General features: G+C 33.9%; 1 protein-coding gene across 12 annotated transcripts in view; it reads right to left on the minus strand.

Annotated features, from left to right (window-relative positions):
• Nucleotides 1-3,363: 3,363 nt before the first annotated feature.
• Nucleotides 3,364-20,465, minus strand: part of LOC123535289 (acetylcholinesterase collagenic tail peptide-like) — a 135,786-nt gene continuing 118,684 nt past the window's right edge. For 11 of the 12 annotated variants that reach the window (XM_053520026.1, XM_053520028.1, XM_053520030.1 and 8 more), the window contains 4 exons: nucleotides 19,635-19,751; nucleotides 15,177-15,299; nucleotides 11,920-12,045; nucleotides 3,364-7,224 (listed from right to left, as the gene is read on the minus strand). In XM_053520026.1, coding sequence (XP_053376001.1) covers nucleotides 6,476-7,224; nucleotides 11,920-12,045; nucleotides 15,177-15,299; nucleotides 19,635-19,751 — 1,115 coding nt within the window. In that variant the 3' untranslated portion in view covers nucleotides 3,364-6,475. Of the gene's footprint in view, nucleotides 7,245-11,919; nucleotides 12,046-15,176; nucleotides 15,300-19,634; nucleotides 19,752-20,465 lie in introns of all 12 variants that reach the window. The other variant, XM_053520034.1, reaches the window with a different exon arrangement.

A 20,465-nucleotide genomic window follows, 5' to 3' on the forward strand; every position in this document is an offset into this window, starting at 1 on the left:
CAGTATTTTTCTTTTTAAATACAAAGTTCTTTTGCAAAACATGCATGGTAATACGGGAATGAATATTAAATATTACGCCAGTTGTCAATAATGTTAAATCATGTTACTGTGCACACAAGCCCCGTTTAATAAATGAATAACCTCTTAATACTGTACATCGAATTAGTATGAAGGCATAGAAGGCTGCGAGTGCCGTTATATATTTAGTTTGATACAGTTCTCTTCTTAATTAAGGGAGAATAACTCTTACCTTGTATAACTTCGCCTAGATGATCCCCTATGAAATCAACATGAATAAACTTGTCACTCTCTCTCGCTCTCCTCTTTCTTCGTCGATGTTTCAACGTCAGACATATCTTTGAGTACATTTGTGAATTACACTTTCTTTTCAAAGACAATGCCAATGGTGATTGGTAATACTGATGCACTTGGTGCTCAAACTTCACCAATGTTGATGAGTATGTGTAACGACACCTTTCTAGTATTTTTTTGTTTATTTCAAGGTTATCAGATATTTAAGAAACTCCCTATTTTCAACCTGCCGTGTTCTGAATATTCTGTTTATATTTTAAAAAAATCATAAATTGGCAGACGCATAATTCCGAATTTCTTTTTTCTTTATTTCTCTGCAGGTTGTCGCTGCATAGCAGAAGTAAATAACACGAGTAGTTTCCCTGGAAGCACTCACCGCAAAACCGACAGCACACGAACAGAAACTGTAGTGGAAAGGTATATCAGAGAGAATGTTTCAAATGCTCATCAACAAGATCAAAATTGGAAGGGCTTATGTGGGAGGAGTATATACCATTGGAGACGTAAAATGTGGGGAGAATGTATCACCGCCTAAATACAAGAAATTGTATGGACAAGAAGAAAGTCGATAAAATTTATACAGAAACCAGATGTTTAAACGAGATTGGGACAGGCGACCAAACTCGCACACCATATTTTTAACTTGTTAGGCGAGGCAGTGCATATAGGGTAAATCGGTGATTTAAATCTTAGTATAACAAGTTAAAGCATAGCAAAAGTTCTTTCTGGGGCACATCTTTGTAAACATATAATGATCATCTTGAAAAATTTTGGTTGCAATGTCGGTTGTAAATATTGGTCATCAGTGTTTGGAACCCCAGGCTTGGACGCATTCTGCCTTATTGACATATATTCGCTTTACTCTTTTCTGTTTATCATCCTAATGTAGTGATTTGATGCGCTAATAGTCTACGTCCTCGCACACAACAAACTTAGTGTCCAATGATCAAGTAATTCATGACTATTATTTATAGTAGTATCTGTCCTAAATCTCTAGACTCTCCCACGTGTTTATACTACATATTTTTATGTTAGGAGTTATTTCTAAGGTCGTTGCCAGCTTGTAATGACAACAGTTTTTGAGGTCAGTTGGTCAGTCAAGTGAGGCTTACTAATTCTAAGTGTTCCTAAGACAAGGAACAATTATCATGGTATAAAACACTCATATTTAGGTCACACGCGGATACGACAGTGATGATTTTACAATGCGTGTTTTGACTGAAAGTGCTTTCTTGCATCAAACGCTACCGGCACTTTTCATTTGATTTTAATCATAACAACCTGTATCATGAATATGTAAGGTAAAGACATAAAAAATGGATGCAGATTTATTTCTGCGAATCCGTAAATCGCGTTAGCGCTTCTTGGATGAATTGAAAGATGTGGTTTATACCCGTGAAAGCGCTCAAAAACAGTGTTCAATATTTACATATTTTACAGTAACGCGCTATAAAAATAAGCGATTTGCTTTCCAAGAGTATCAGAATATCAAAATAAATGTAAAGATATCGATCTTTTCAATATCTAATCAGAAGAGTAAAAAAGATCCACTCAGTTTCTATTGTAATTCGCATTGCAACAAAAACACAGTTCCTGTTTGTTTGTTTTTTGTTTTTGTTTTTTTTTCTTTTTTTTTGGGGGGGGGGGGGGGGGGGGGGGGGGGGGGGGGAGAGAGTTTAGATATAGTGAAAATCATATAACCATGTTGATAAAATTTTGATCTTTACCATCAGCAAAATTAGTTTCAGCTATATTTTGATAATTTATTTTTGTAAGTTTGCTGATCAGTTCTGACAGACATTTTCGAACGACGCCTTTTTGTTCACGTGTATGTGAATGGCGTCAGACTCCTCGTGCAGTCTTCAGGAGAGGGCTACCCTTGAAATTATTATTCCAATTTTGTTTATTCGAAAATGAGCGCTTTTTTCCCTCAGAAAAGTTATTGTTTCTAATATTCCCAAACTCTCCACAAGTATTGTTCAAACTGATTATTTTGTCCTTTTGACGACTTAATGAAAAACTTAATTTCGTAAATTCCCTAATGGCGGTTATATACACGGTCCCCAGACCAACCAAAGAAATAACTCTCCCCGTTGCACTTTTGTATTCCATCAGGGATATACAGTACATGTTACTAAAAGTACAACTTTCTAAATCAGTGTTTCATGTTTTCTATTCAGACCTTGTTATTAATGCACTATACTGATAGCGACTAATAACAGTTTTTTTTTCTTTTGCGAATTTTCTTTCGTATTACGACAGATACATAATTGAGCCGTGCCATGAGAAAACCAACATAGTGGGTTTGCGACCAGCATAGATCCAGACCAGCCTGCGCATCCCCGCAGTCTGGTCAGGATCCATGCTGTTCGCTTTTAAAGCCTACTGCAATTAGAGAAACCGTTAGCCAACAGCATGGATCCTGACCAGACTGCGCGGATGCGAAGGCTGGTCTGGATCCCTGCTGGTCGCAAAGCCACTATGTTGGTTTTCTCATGGCGCGGCTCATATATCGTTTACACATTATTCTACCGGTATCCAGGCAGTGTGAGCCTCTTGAATTTTGAAGAGTAAATGTCTCCATATCATTTCATTTTATTCGCAAGAATATTTCCTGAGTATTTTTCTTTTTTTCTTCTTTGTTTTAACATGAACATTCTGATTTTTTTTTCTTCTCGAAAATCAAAAAAGTATTAAATCTTACTTGTAAATCTTGATCTGATGCAATTCAAAGATGGCCTAAAACTTTGTAATGAAACCGGCGAACGAGCGGAGACGAAACTGTAATTTTTCTAAACTTTATGGCCTAAAATAGTCGAATTTCAGTAAGAAATATCCTTATGAGGATTCATTAAAAAGAAGCAATATATTTGGATTTTCTTTTCAAATTTCCTACTTACAACATTGAAACTCTTTGAATAGAGTAATATAAAGTACCAATGCCATTTCCTTGAATTTAAAGGTATTTATAGCAAGGGAAATCTTCATTACAAAACTAGTAAATCATCCACTTATTTTAGCATGATAACACAACAAATAAAAAGAAAAGAATTATAAACATTAGTACTTTTATTAAGAAGATGTAAATTATTTTCACTAAAAGTACTTTTATAAAAGAGTAATGGTATAAAATAATACTGCCTCATATAATTGCACGAACAGTTAAGCTACAAAAATACATTTAAACACTAATAATATATAATGCTTCAAACACATAAGATATTATACACGTGTCATTTATTCTATATGAGATACATTACCGTAAATGACCTAGCAGCAACTCACAAGCTCAATGGAAACATTCAAATTATAAATGAAATTACAGAAAACATTTTCAGTAGGTAAGTTCACGGTGAAGTTTGAATAAGACTGAGCCTACAGAACACTTTTGGCCAAAATAAAACCACTTTCTGAAACATAATGTGAGATAAAACGTTACCAAATACATGTATAAAACCATATTCTTTTCCTGTTTTGGACTCTTGTAAAAGTAACACATACCTCGGTAACGTACATGTATTATAAATACCTCCACCATATATATGATATTTTAGACTTTTTATGTGCTTGTCTAAGACTTTATATCGAAAGTATTACAAGCGAAATTGTATCGTATTTTAATCGAAAGTAAGCAATTACTAAAGAAAAAAATCTAACAACATATGATAGAAATTGACCAAAAAACGTAATTGTTATCGAATGACAGTAATTTCATTTGAAAAGTAATTATATACAATCATATTTCAATGTAATAATTCTCGTGTCTAACATACACACATATATCGACTGTATAACAATAATATCAATATTCAGGACTCTGTACACTGTATACTGGCCTATATTCAAGACAACTGTGACAAGCATATGTAATGTGTACACAAAATTATGAAATAATTAACGCAAAAGAGCACTTAGTAACATCATTCAATGAAGTATTCCAGACATTGCAATATATCTCCGTATGAAATAGTTTGTTCATTTCATTACAGTAGAGGTAAACCCTGATTTCGTTAATTTGAGTTATTGCTATATTTTATAAAGATACAATATGTAAAACATCAAACACATGTAAACGACACTTACGACCATGTATAAGAAGCAAATATTTAGCACTTGAAATAAATTAAACATATCTATTCATTACACTTTGTTAGAATTTTTCAATTTCCATTCAGTATCAAGTTTAGTCTGAAATTAATTTAGGTGATTGAGCCGTAATGATACTTGGCTGTTTCCGCATGATTTCGTAATCTCCGTGTTCAACTTCGATATTCTTTAGCCACTACTGTAGTGGCTTTCCGTACAAGCCGGCAAACAATCAAATCGGCCACTACTGTAGTGGCTCTCCGTACAAGTCGGGTAACAATCAAATCAGCCACTACTGTAGTGGCTCTCCGTACAAGCCGTGTAACAATCAAGTCGGCCACTACTGTAGTGGCTCTCCGTACAAGCCGGGAAACAATCAAGTCGGCCACTACTGTAGTGGCTCTCCGTACAAGCCGGGAAACAATGAAGTCGGCCACTACTGTAGTGGCTTCCGTACAAGCCGGGAAACAATGAAGTCGGCCACTACTGTAGTGGTTTTCCGTACAAGCCGGGAAACAATCAGGTTGGCCACTACTGTAGTGGCTTTCCGTACAAGCCAGGTTGGCCACTACTGTAGTGGCTTTCCGTACAAGCCGGGAAACAATCAAGTTGGCCGCTACTGTAGTGGCTCTCCGTACCAGCATCGCATACGGAGATTACGTAATCAAATAGAAATTGTCGATAACGATTGCGGACCTACTACCTTAAGGTATTAGGCCCTTAATAGAGTACCTCCTTTCTGAAGAGTATTCAATTCTTACCATAAACCTACTGTGACTGCTATTTTCAGGGGAGGGTGGTGGGGGGCATAGGTTCAAGCCCCACTGAGACCAAAGGTTTTTTTCCCTTGTTTTCCTTTTTTCTAGTAAGTTTTTACTTCTTTCAAGACTTGTTATTGATTTATTGTACAAAAGTGGGAAAAAATCATTTGATATGTGATTTCTTGCTATTCAAAGTGAATTTACCTCTGAAACAGAAGGGGTAGAGTTAGACATCTTTGAAAATAATGAGTTATATGCGGTAAAAGTTCTCTATTTTGCCTTCGTTCTTTATATTACATACTGTGGAAAAATGTAGGTAGGTTTTACTTCTACCCCAAGGTTATTTTTGAATGAAGTGAGCAAAATTCAAAACAGACCCCCAGGATGCGACCTTAATTTTTTCAATATTTGAGTTGGAATTCTGTCTGATTAAATCCGTTTACTCGAGGCACCCTAGAAAAAATGATATAGAAAGTTTTTATTTTAAGTTTCATGATTGTTTACCAATAGTTTGATGTTTCTTTCATAAAAAATAATGGAATAATGAATTCTCTGCAAACGTTTTGGATAAAGGCCGCCACTTCGAAATTTGTCTCTACTTGAGCTTTAGGAAATACTATAAATTACACAAAATTTATAAAAAACGGCACGGTAAAAGTTTTTAAAAATTTGCATATAAGTGCCAAGCGCGGTCAACTGTAAGAATATACCAAGCAAATGCCATTTTTTAAACATTACTATTAGGGGACTAATACCTTAATACACGATCAGTAAAGTTATCAAGTGTACAGAGAATTGTTCACGTACTAACCAATTTCACCATGTACATTATAGTTTGCATGAACATCATCAATAGGGTAATACAATATTTGTTTTAACAACGCATAGATCACATCGCAGATTTAGATGTAAATATTGATACTAAAGAAAACAAAGAACATGTTCCTTAGCTGTCATAATTCTCATATTGTGTGCAAACACTGCGTTTGTTTCGCCGAAAGAAAAAGACGACAAAGTTAAAATTTGTTAAACTATAATAAAAATGAAAGGTTGGTAATAATAATAAATTTAAGGAGATATCATTTTGCAAACCCTTTTCACCGATGTATATAGTAAGTATTTAGCAAGAGTTTAGGTAGGTGATAAAACTATTCAAAATAATTTCATGTTATATCAGAAGTTGCTTCATTTTCATAATTCGCAATATAGAGAACATTTTCTATGAAATAACTTAAAATCTTAAAACTAGACTTATTGCTTTCAAATGCCGACGTTCATTAATTGGCAGCAATTTTAGCATTTATCTAAATACTTATTTATAATACAAATTTCGATATATGTTCTACTATAAAACAACATGTGACTGCAATGAAAACTGACAATGGATTGGCTAACAACCCAGCAGAATGGCTACCATGCACAGCTTGAGGTTTTGGTTCTATTTCTACCTGATGAAAATGATCAACAATTTGATCATTGTCTAGTTCATGAAATGAAATGTCGTATATATCATTAATAATTTCAATATCTCTGACTGGTTCGTCCTTCATCATATGCATAATTTCTTCATCATCAGTGACTTTATCTTTGTGATGTTTATGTCGTTTCTGCCGTGTGTTCATTTCCGGCAGATCAAATGTATATATGTACTCGCATAATGTTGTATTTACTAGTACCTGATTATTTCCGGTTTCGCAGGATTTTCGCGCCACAAACAACATGTGGTTGCATAGTTCGTCGGTAAGTTTTTCATCCGGGCTCAGCGGTGGAGGCCTTCCGCCCGGAAAGTCAGGGTCATACCAGCTGTTATATAATTCTTTACAGGTTTCTTGATCAAGGACGCCTCCTTCACCAGAACCTTCAATTTCATCCGGTTCCGGTTTTGTTGTTGTTGTAGTTGTCATGGTTGATGTTGCTGTAGAAGGTGTGCTAGTAGTTGTAGATTTTACTGTTGTCGTTGTGCTTTTCGTCGTTGTTGAAGTGGTTGTGACTTCTTTCGTTGATGGGGTTGTTGTTGTCGTCGGTGGTGTCGGCGGTGGCGGCGTTTCCGGCGACGGCGGGATTTCTGTAAACGTGAGCGGGTGTCTAGGACAAAAGTTTAATAGAAATCTGACAGTACAACACATATACAAAATAGAATCCCACATCTTTAAACAGAATGTATTATTATGATGACTGTTACGAAAGTACAAAGTTAAATAATAGGAGACAGTGTCTGAACTAAATCCACACAAAAAATCTTGATCAATGATACAGAACACTCTTCTTCCTTCAAAGCACATGTTTTACTTTAAATGGTAGGGTAAGTGCATAAATATCTAATAATAGAAATGGAATTTACTTTAAATGGTAGGGTAAGTGCATTAAGATCTAATAATAGAAATGGAATATATTTCAAAGGGTGATATTTGTAGATATCAGAAGAGGGTAATGAAGAGAAAAGGTTTCTTAATCAAGAGGAAATTGAAAAACCAAACTCCGTCTGAAATTATTGAGTAAGTGTAACATGGCAGCGGCATAACATTGTTTGGACAACCCTCTTAACATATTTTCTCAATGAATCAGAAGTCAGCTGACACAAGCGTACTAAAATATAGTTAGTTCAGACTGACTTATATTCGCTCTCTGCTATTTCAAGGACTGAAATAGAATGGAACTGAAACTACAGAGTTCCTAATAAACAATACTGTCTTTCATGAATACTTATCAGCCGCCTTTGTGCGTACAGTACTGATCCATAATTTAAAGTACATTGAAAGGGAGAAATAGCACCATGAAGAAAAAAAGCTAAATTATCCAAAATATGTTTATACCACATTTTGATCACTAACAATACCAAATGTTAAATATTACTGTGATCAACTTCAATATAACTACTCCTAGTGAATCTGCAATTTCAGCTTTTGCCGATTGTTTGGCTGGCATTTAGACCAGATTCCATTTAAGTAGGACATTATCAAATAAATGCTATACAAGTTCTATAATAAAATTAACAACCATTGAGAGCCGTCACACATAGCCAGGTCCATTTTCAGATTAATTCATAAATGACCTATTTATAAACCACAGAAAACACAAAGAAAAGTAGAGGTCATACATGTTCTAAGAGAGAGGTCAACATTATGGAGCATCTTCTGAACTGACTGCTAAAATAATGTATGAGCACATGTGCAATAAGGTTTGGTTACATTTCTGTAATTGCAAAAAATAAATCTCATTGAAAATGCTACCAAAATATCAAGTATAGGTTCACATTGAAATAAAACCTGAAGCTGATTTACATAAAACATGAAAATGCCACTTTCATTGGGAAAAAGTTGGGGTTATTTCAAATCAATATCATAAAATTAATAATATACTGCTTTGACTTTAGGCCGCTACTACTTCCAATATATTGTTATCCCGGGAAATCTCGTCTTTACAGATCATTCAAGAGACTAACACAGTTAAAGATAGTAACATGTCCACTCTATTTAAGTCCTTGTTTATTTACAGGCAATAGAGATACGTTCACTATATATACCATGCCGCTGTTTGTTACGTGTTTATTGAAAAAGAAAATAGATAGAACATGTCATTAACTGGATGAAAGCCGAAACAATATTGAGACAAGACAAAGTTGAACAGCCGTGTAGAAAGAAGCAACATAATGCATTTACTGATGACAACACTGCTCTTTGTAATGGACCAGAAATTAAAGTTATACAAAAATACAGGCAATGGAAGATTGCTTTAATCTGAATACATAATTTAATGCAAACTGAATTCATACACGGACTAAAATAGACACGTATTTCTATCAATGTCACGCTTATGTATTATAAAGCTTATGATATTGAAAATATGACAGAGATTTAATGTTAGAAATAGAAAATACAAAATAAGTATAAACCTGATAGCAATAATGAAGCAGTTATAAGGAAATTTTGTTTTCGAACTGTTTTATGTTTTTTATTCGTTTCGAGCCAGAATAAATAAACGTTAGAAACGGCATATATATTATATATATACAATAACCTTTAAATAGGTTAATACTTATTTCGATTGAACTCAAATTAAGATATATGCATGAAAATGCAACTTTTTTTACAAAAGTCACTTATTTTTTACGTGTCTACGGATAAAGTGTTTATGTTTACTGTGTAATCTATCTAAATAGAACTATAGATGAAGAATGTTTTCAATGCAATAAAGATTATCTAGAATGAGATTATCTAGAATTGTCTAGAATGAGATTAAAGTTTTCTAATCTACTTCATTGATGGGAGATTCTATTTGAGAACGCTGACGGTATAATAGAATTGTTACGATAGATATTGTTTTTTACCAGTGTATTCTTTTAATCATGTCACATACACGTGTCTGAAAATTTATATCCAATTTTGATAAACTTGACTTGAAGTCAAGTCGCAAAACTCCAGTACCCTAGTTACCGACTATGAAGACAATTCAAAAATGAGTTTTGAGACCAGCGCCTTGGATTCAAAGTTATAAAACTGAGTTTTGAGACAAGACGCAAACATCCAGCGCATTGGATTCAAAGTTATAAAACTGAGTTTTGAGACCAGTTGCAAAATTCCGGCGCCTTGGATTCAAAGTTATAAAACTGAGTTTTGAGACCAGTCGACAATTCAAGCGACTTGGATTCAAAGTTATAAAACTGAGTTTTGAGACCAGTCGCAAAATTCCAGCGCCTTGGATTCAAAATTATTAAACTGAGTTTTGAGACCAGTCGCAAAATTCCAGCGCTTTGGATTCATAGTTATAATAGTAAGTTTTGGGACTAGTCACAAATTTCAGTCTCTTGGATCCAAGATTATAAATCTGAGTTTTGAAACTCCAAACTTCTTTGCTCCAGAGTTATTGAAATGACATTGGAGATCAATTGGATTAAAAACTTTAACACCCTGGTTCCAAGGTATTTAACACGGTTGTTTTAAGGTAATAACTAACTTGAGATCAGTTTATGATTTGACTTGATGACAGTCAAAGCTCAATCTTAAAATTTGCTAATTACAAAGAACCCAACAACTCATTTAGTATGGAAAATTCCAAATATCTTGATACTGTCAGCGTTCCCAGTAACATACATACAAGACAAATATAAAATGATTATAATGACTTTGCAAGGAACAGAAAAAAACGGTTTAATGAAATAATTCAAATACTTCTTTGAATTAGAAACATGCTCAATATCCAGCACATGTGTTATTATGCAACATCTTTAGAATTAGTTTAACGATAATTCATTTCAGCTACAAATACAAATTAATGTTTACAAAGAAATATAAGCATTCCTTTTCACTGCCTTACACTTTAAATCAACTCACATACCAAAACTGTTTATGTGCATTATGCACCTGTCAATATTTTGCCCGCCCGGGGGAGCGGCGGGCATACACGGGACTTTAGACAGAAGACCATTCCCGACAGGCGGGGATTTGACAAACATTTGATGTACCAACCAGGCTCTAGGGTGGGATTTAGACGAAAAAGGTTGTCCCTAGGGTGGGGATTTAGACGACAAAATTTTTGAAATGTCAAATTCCCCCGGGTAGGCCCGCCGCTCCCCCTCCCCCCTCCCCGGGCGGGCAAAATATTGACAGGTGCATTAATTAAGAATTTTCAAAATCAATATAAATAAGAAAAAAGAAAAACATCTATTCAATATTGGAAGGTTAAAGACTTCTTTATCTAACAACGTTCTCTACCCCCGATTACAATAATAACAAAACCAAAAAGAAATGGACGATAAAAAAGAAGAGACAGTTCCGTTGCCATCGTAATTTCCTTACAAAGATTCTTTCATATATTCTCAATTTACTTATTTACAAAATCGCAAGACCACCACGTTATGTTTAAGGTAAAAGAATTAAATTTATACTAAAGTCTTTTGGAAGCAAGTTTTTACAACGCAACCAATCAAAATAGTAGCAAGCTCAATTTGATCGAGTCCGTGAGAGGCCATAAACACCCTTCTCACCCCTGTACCGGCATAAGCTTAATTCTATTAAATTATCATATACTGGAATACCACCAACCGCAAAAATTAAACAACTTTCATTTAGAAAGAGTTTTTTTGGGGTTTATATATTGCAATAGCTGGTTCTCAGCTTGACAATGCATTTGCAATTGTTCACACAGAACGCCAGGTAAAAAAACCTCCATGGGATTCGAAAGCTTCGGACTTTGTCGTTGCTTTTAAATAAAAATCCTATCGTAATACAGACCTGTCAAGATGGGCTGGAATAAAGTAAAACTGAACGGACTTCTTGTTCATATCGGTAATTTCAAATGTAAAAGCTATGTATACTTAATCAAAATCTTACAAATTATGAAATTAAAAGATACTTTGTCCTTGCGTACAATATTTTGCAATTATCTTATATGGGGAATATGAAAATTTCATGAGGTCCAAAATGGTTGTTTCATTATTTGGGTACAATTAAAATAACTGGATGTGTCGTGTTTCAAAATACTTTGTAATGTTTTATCAGTCCTAATGAGTTGTTATATTTTCTAGTTCTTTGGGGTTATTAGAGTTCTGCTTAGGTCGGTGCTATGGACGGGAGGCGTGTTGCAAGTTTCACTACTTCCAACAAACAGACTGATTCAAACTGAGTCTGCTTTTTTGTTTTTGTTTGCAGTATTGGTCTAAAAGACATTGTATTGCATTTTCTCCGGTCATTGATGCTGTTCTTACATTTGCTAAAGAACGTTGTTGAATGAAGTCTATGTCAAGGAGAGTTTCAAAACTTACCACCACACGTTTCTTTACTCTCGTCTGATCCATCGTAACAGTGCTGAATACCATCACAGAACTGTCTCTCGTTTATACAAGCTGTGTTATCACTGCATGCTACCTGACCCTCGGGACAGACCAAATCTTAAAGTGTACAAAGCCCAGTCATTAGCATTATACTTACTTCTGGATAAGTACTTGTCGTTCATCTTTCAGAATTTAACTTTTAGCCTGCTAATTTTCTAAATTAAACTGGTCCATCAAACAATTTGGGCAACACCAATTATTATTCGAACATTTACCGACTGAATCCGCGCAGGCTGATATTGGCCTGCACTGGTCGCAAAGGCAGTATCACTTGTCCCCAGCAGGCTAAAGGTTAATTCAACAATGGTTTTAGTAAATCAATGCAAGAATTTATATGTGAGAGCGTATGGTAATGTCAAAATTGCTGGTTTTTAGTTTACATAATGGATTACTAAGGTGAGACTTGTCAAACCGAATTGGTACTAATTTTCATTTCGCAGTGTTTGTTTTCTATGCTCGATGCTTCTTATGTATATATGTATTAAGTATTACGCAAGAAAGTAACTCTGCAATATATTTTTGATTGCTTAGTTGTGCGAGCACTGCAGTTGCAACGATTCCTGAGTTTTTATCCACAAACATATCTTACTGTCGCCATCAAGTTCATAATTTTCGTCCAACAGTGCTAAACATAGTGTTATGTGGTTTATGACTTCGAGAATGATGGACGAAGTCATCAATAACTGGAGTATTATACATTATTTTTGCTGTTTAAATATTTTGATTTTCTTTTGTTTAAAATTTTGTGTATGCAGTGTTTTACATCCTCCCGTCGTAGGCGTTGCTCTAATGATGTGATGTTGATATACTGGAGCAAAGGGAGAAGCAAACAGTACACTAAAAGTGGCGTAGTGGCATGAGAAGCAATGTTGAAGTGAAATCAAGGGGAAGCTTTCTCAGAAGGGTAAGCAAAAACTACTATAATATAATTTATGAGTTGATCTAATGGCTGAAGTATTAATTAAGTGATTTATCAAGATTGCTGTCCGACTTATCTCGCGTATGACCCCCAAAAAAACTTTAGATTGCCTTTGAAAATATATATAAGGTGGAAAAGTCTTATATTATCAATGAAATGAATGTTTGAATACGATTATTATATAGGTACTTTGTGCATTTCGGTATGGCATATTGTGTGCATAATCATTTTCTGTAGCTGGGTTTGCTTAGCAATTCGCAATCTCCTTGTATTGTCTAGTGCACATGTGCTTATCATGATAGCTTCATCATCATAGAGGTGTCTATTTTGTTTCTATGCACTGTAGCTACTTCATTTAATGATACTGATATTTCATACAATATACCATGATATTTGATTAATTTTCTGTAATAATATGCATTTTGTATTACTAATAAAGTCACGGCCTTATCCCATTTAACCAGCATTTTTTATTTATTTTCAACAGTCAGAAGTGACATGCCACTCTTCCTAACGTTACTTCTCATCAATGGATAAAACACGATGCCTTGAAGAGTTAGGGTGGGTCTGTCTCTACTTATATTTGTGTCCTACTAATAAAGTAAAACAAATTTCATTTTCCTTCTCAATTGCACTAAGAAAGATTTATCTATATTTATGTCTTGTTTGAAAAAATCAAGATATTACCAAGCTTATTTTACAGTTTAGCTATTAACTTTGTTAAAGTTCCCGTTATTTATCTTGCTACCTGCCCTACTTCAAAGGTGTACACTTTTCTTAGTTCGTGTTTTCTTTTGTTACCTCTCCTGAAGGGAAACTCTTTTTTGAAATTTTAAAGCAAAATTTATTTTAAAACACAGTAACCTTTCGAGAAAGCCTCTCCTAACTGATCTAAACAATTTGATACATGTATATGTCTCAATAAGTTAGCAGAATAGCAGAATAACTCCAGCAGAATAGCAGAATAGAAGAATAACTTTTTTTCATTTTACCTCGCATCTGTATGACAATTAAAATTAGCCGTCTAAGACTATTTTTTGCGTAAAACATGTAACTATAAGTTGTTAGAAAACCATTTTCGTCAGTTAGAAGAACAATTTTAAGACTGACTTTAAACATTATACGTCTCGCATATTACCTCGCACAATTAACATTAGTTTAAGCTAGAAGAATAACAGAATAACTCTAGCAGAACAGCAGAGTAACTCCAGCAGAATAGCAGAATAATGGAATAATTCCAGCAGAATAACAGAATACAGAATAACTCCAGCAAAAATACAGAAAAGCAGAATAACTCCAGCAGAATACAGAATAGCAGAAAACTAGCAGAATAACTAGCAGAATAACCGAGAATAACAGAATTAACTCCACAGAAGCAGAATAGCAGAATAATCAGCAGATACAGAATAGCAGAATAACTCTGCAGCAGATAGCAGATAATCAGCAGAATAGCAGATAGCAGTAACTCCAGCAGAATAACAGAATAGCAGAATAACTCCTGCAGAATAACAGAATAGCAGAATAACTCCAGCAGAATAGCAGAATAGCAAAATAACTTTTTTTTTCATTTTACCTCTCATCTGTATGACGATTAAAATTAGCCTAAGACATTTTTTGCGGAAAACATGTAACCATAAGTTGTTAGAAAATCATTTTTGTCAGTTAAAAGAACAACTTTAAGACCGACTTTAAACATTATATGTCTCGCATTTTACCTAGCACAATTAACATTAGTTTAAGCTAGAAGAATAACAGAATAACTCTAGAAGAATAGCAGAGTAGCAGAATAACTCAAGCAGAATAACAGAATAGTAGAATAATTCCAGTAGAATAATTCCAGTAGAATATCAGAATAACTCCAGTAGAATAGCAGAATAACTCCAGAAGAATAGCAGATAAGCAGAATAACTCCTGCAGAATAGCAGAATAACATTTTTTCATTTTACCTCGCATCTTTATGACAATTAGAATTAGACTAAGACTATTTTTGCGGTAAACATGTTACCATTATAATTTGTTAGAAAACCATTTTTGTCAGTTAAAAGAATAACTTTATATATTTCACGACTCGCATATTACCTCGCACAATTAACATTAGCCTAAAACTCTTTTTGCTGGTGTTATTCTGCTATTCTGCTAACTTCACAGAGACCATGTATATACATTCTCTAAAGAGATATTGTCTACTTGGTGCAAAAATTCAAAATTTAAACAACACCAAAACTGTTGTGCGGACGTAGAGGACCTATGTTACTAGTTACTGCTTCACCTTTTCTACATTGATCCTGAGATTCGTCACTTCCATCAGCACACTCTGGTATACTGTTACAAACATTGGACTTAGCTATACACTGACCCCCAGAAGCACACTCAAACTGGTCCCTGCGGCAAACTGAAAATATACATATATACATTTAAAACAATGTAAGGCAATGTCAGACAACAGTGTATTTCGCTTTCGCAAAGAGACTAACTAAGCGAGCGTTACGGACGTTACAAACTAATTAAATGTAACAACATTTGCGCCTTCGCATCAAAAGATAAACAAAACTTGTTCTCGTTTTCAAATTGAGTCTGTCTATGCATAAATATATAGAAAGTTTGTCTTGATCAATACATTCATTGCTGAGTTCAAATTCAAACTTAAGGTTATATCGAATGAACATTTTAGTTCCTTATATACAGCAAATGAAATTGAAATATACAAATGTGTTGTTTAAAACATTTTTCTAAAGTCTTCTTGTAACAAATATAACCATGACTTACTGAAGTTTTATCAGAAATACAATTTAAATAGTTCGTTAGGAAATGACAGGTGTCAAAAATTATTCCGCTTAAATACTGATAGTATGGCATAAGAAGTAAAGGTAAATTATTCTGATACACATTATAAAGTATACGCACATAGTGAAATTTTATTCTAGATGAAATTCGCAGCACTGAACGCTAAACTTGAAATAACAATCGACAAATTACTAATTCTCTGAACAAGACTTCGGCATTTTCCGGTTTTTACGGAAATCCATAAGCGCAATAAGCTATACCCGAAGCATGCCGAATTGCTCAAGAATATGTACACGCTGACTGTCATTATTGGTTCTCGACCTTTTTATTAGTTTATACCAATTTGTTTTAGCTCGATTGTGGTGAAAGCTTCAAGCTTATTGGAACCACTCTCCAGTCCGCTTCCTGGAAAAACCAGTACTGGTGTCATATGAGAAGTCGACCTTTGTAACCTTTTCTTGAATTTGTTGGTCTGTCAAAAAGAGTCGAGAACAACTGCAGTCATGTACTTAAATTACATGACTTCAAAAGTACTGAATTATTGTCGCTTTGCACTTGGGTAGATGCTATCTGTTATACAGCAACATGCATACAATATGAGTTATTTCTATTAAAGAAATGACATGCGAAAATGGATAGTATTTTTATCTAAATATCTTTTCCGTTCGACCTGTCAATGTATTTTTTTGAAAAATTAAGAGAAAATGAAAAAAAGTACCAGTACGGAAAAATACTATGAAAATGTTAATTATCCTTTTTTTTTAATTTTTCGTAGTCGTGTGAGAACCATGTACAAATTAACAGATTTTTGTAGAATTAGAAATATTCTGAATTTTGAAGTTCAATATCAAGGCTTAAAATGTATTTCTGATATCCTGTAGTAGACTTTTGACAAAGGAATATTCCGTAAGCTAGCTTTGGGTATTTTTAATAGTCATTTAACTGATTGGACAAATCATGTACACAAAATAATGATTACTAAACAATTTATAGTCGGAAAGTAAAATCGGAAAAGAAACAAAAATTGACTACTCTACTTTATATTATCTGTCTATGCTATTCTATTTTATTCAAAAATCCTATTGTCACCTATTGTCACCTGTGACATCTTCGAAATTTAGTATCTCAATAAAACCATCGGGTATCTCAGAAAGCATTTGACGGAAATTAAACAGAAATTTTCAGGGACTTTAATGTATATTTCTTTTATTTTGGAATATCGCTTGTATAGGATATATGTAACCTTGTTACACATATTTCCTCCGTTACATGATGCCATTCAGCTTATTAAACAAGCATAGAAGCAGTAAGATAAAGGTGATGCAGATTACATGCAGATCCTATGTTAATTACTCACATGCTACATTTTCAAGTTATAAGATGTTTAAATCAATTTATGCACACCATGGTCATATGGTGATATAGGCATTGTAAACTGAATAGAAGGAGGTTTGGCCTTGACGTCGTTTTCAGTAAGACAAGATTTTGAAGCAGCATAATACAACAGAGTGATAAAAATATGAGCCGTGCCATGGGAAAACCAATATAGTGGGTGTGCGACCAACATGGATCCAGACCAGCCTGCGCATCCGCGCAGTCTGGTCAGGATCCATGCTGTTCGCTATTAGTTTCTCTAATTCCATTAGGCTTTGAAAGCGAACAGCATGGATGTTGACCAGACTGCGCGGATGCGCAGGCTGGTCTGGATCCATGCTGGTCGCAAACCCACTATGTTGATTTTCTCAAGGCACGGCTCATATATCAACTATAAAAAACATGCGAACAAAGTCAATAAGCATTGTAGAACTGCAGACACGTAAAATAATTTATAATATATATAATTTAATAAAGGTATTTAATCATTTCTGACCGTCTTGAAGGTCAACAGAAAGAATAAGTTCTTGCCAAAGTATAGAACCATTTGAAGAAAATGGTATTTGCAGCGCTAATTTGCTCTAACACGTTCTTTACCTCGAGAAAAGGAGAATGATGCATATACCAAATGTCAGAACATTTAACATTTACCCTGCTGGTGTCAACTGGTTTTGCCTTTGCGACCGTGCAGATCAAGATCAGCCTGCACGGACGCATGCATGGTAAGCACTGTTCGCTATTCAGTCAGTTGATTTTCAGTGAACATCCCTTTGAATAATAAGTGGTACTGGCCGAACTGAATAATGGACCAGTCCATTTTAGAAATTTAGCAGAGTAAAGGTTAAGAATGGCTAATGGTCATGAGCTCGAAGTAAATGGTAAGAGATCGTCCATATTTTCTTTTTTTCTATTTGTATCATTTCTACTATTATTGTTTTAGCTTTGTATTACTTTTATTTCATAAATATATGAACAGTAAATAAGAGAATTATTCAGCTTAAATCTATAAACCAAAAATCTGAATCTCATAAAGGAAACAAATATTATCGCGAACAAAAAGTAACTAAATTCATCCTCCCCCATCCCCCAGCAACCCACCTCCATCCCCCAAAAATACAAATGCAAAGACAAAGCTCTATACAGAAACTCAAAAGTTCTAAGCAGGCTAAGATACTAGCAAAGTTAGAGTTAATTACAATGTACATATGAAAAAGGGTTTCAGCTGAACCGCTTACCCATATCTGTTAAAACAAAAATATACAAGACATAAAACAGAACACTAAATACATAACGTAGTACACCAGTGTTCGTCGAAAACCGTAGTAGTTACTGATGTTATATTTCTTGTATTTATATTACACACTTTTAAATCATAAAAATTAATACACATCTCTCTTCCAAAATGAAAATTGTAGAGATGCTTGTCTATCAAATGATGATATATCTAGCTATTTAGTGTAAAATTCAACCTTTGTTTGTACACTACCATTGAAGCTATGAATGCAATGGTGCAAAATATCAAAACAATCTGCCAGTTACTACCGACGGTCCAACACATGAATATCGATACGGTACAGACTTATCTAAGCGTTATGTACAGGCGCATTTCAAAAGTTGGGTAATCATTTGGCAGTGTTTAGAAGAAAATTCTATTAATTCAAGTTACAAGTTTTAGAAGTAAACATTAACCCAGTCTCTTAAATTACATGGAAAAAAATGAATTATTTCGCGCAACATTGTAGGTTTAATTTGAGATATGTCTAAAACGACATTTTATACTGTTTAAAGTTGGTTTTCTCCATTTTAATCTATTTTGAATAGATCCGTTTTATTACATGAACGTCAAAATCTTTAAAGATAACAATATTACAAGATTTTATTTCATATAAACCAGAAGGTCATAGACCCATGTGGCAAAATACAGCATAAGTATATGGTGACAGCGAACGAAAGTTAACGATATAGACAGTAATCAAAATTTTATATGTTTTGCAATATTCATCAAGTACCGAAATTAATGAAACACACCTGTACATAAACGATAATGTAACCTACGTTACATGTAATAGCACAAAATGTAACATACTTCACGTTAAATAATCCAATGTGCGCTTGTGCATTTTTAAACAAATTCTATATAATTAATACATATTACAAATCATAAAACGTACATGGCCTTAACATTGAGATTTACAAAATATACGGACTAAACAAAGAAATAGCTGTACTTTTAACTTTAGAAAGTATAGTTAGTGTTAACGAAATCACTCAACATATTCTATAATTTGTATTCGTTTATAACGTGACAATGTAAAATGGCAGTTCAAAAAAACATAGTACATGCAAAAGTTCCTTTATGATCGGTGAACTGTATTATTTTTTCTTTAAAACATAATATATTCTGTCTTAACCCACACCCATACTGTACTGGCCTTCTCCAAGATGTAAGAGTATGTCTACATGCACATTTTACTTTGAGATTTAGAAACTACCATATGTGCTTTTTACATATTACTTGACTATGTGTATTAATGGTATTAAGCACGAAATTCTCGTTCATATTACGTACCACAGTTTTCTTCGTCACTTCCGTCTGGGCAATCTTCCTTTCCGTCACATCTTTCTTCTCGTGCAACACATTTTGTTCCATCCCTGCACGGGACATTTCCCTCGTTACAGTTTATTGCTAAACAACAAAATAGACATGTTTTAATATTTGACATTCATATATAGACAATAGCAATGCCACGTGACTTTCTGGTATACACACAGGAAATGCTCATTCTTGCAGCAAAATTTTCTGATAACATGGCGGAGGAATAGTGTGTTCAGCGGGTCGAATTCTATCTTCCAGGAGAATCTCAAAACTTTTTACAGTCTCCAAAGGGGGTAGTAAGAAGTTTTGAATTCTAAACAGATCTTGATTTTTTATTTAGTTATTTAGTTATTTATCTAATTGTTTTAATTTTTTTTATTTTTTATTTTTTTTTTTATTTTATAGGCAAAATGCATTTTTCGTGTTATTTTCTTTTACCGGTAGAGAAAATTCAAGGGTAAATGTTCGACCTATCAAATTTTCGAAAGGATATTCAATGAAATTTACTATTAGGCTACTTTACATGGTTTGTCAAGAATATCTTGTCCACCAATCTGCCAAAATTAATGTCTGAAGGATTTCAAGGTAAACATTCACTTTGATTGTTTTAGTTCTTTTACTTATGTTAGTGACTTCTTCAACTAATGAAATTAGTTTATCATTTTTACTACTTTTTAAAATCTACAGAAAAAATATAAAAAAAACTGCATTTCTTCTGATTAAATACAAAATATTCTTATTAGTATGCAATGTTGCAATGTTCACTCTTACACTATTTCTACTCTCTGCTAAATAACTTAAACT

Source organism: Mercenaria mercenaria, chromosome 12, assembly GCF_021730395.1.
Source record: "Mercenaria mercenaria strain notata chromosome 12, MADL_Memer_1, whole genome shotgun sequence".
Classification (NCBI taxonomy): domain Eukaryota; kingdom Metazoa; phylum Mollusca; class Bivalvia; order Venerida; family Veneridae; genus Mercenaria; species Mercenaria mercenaria.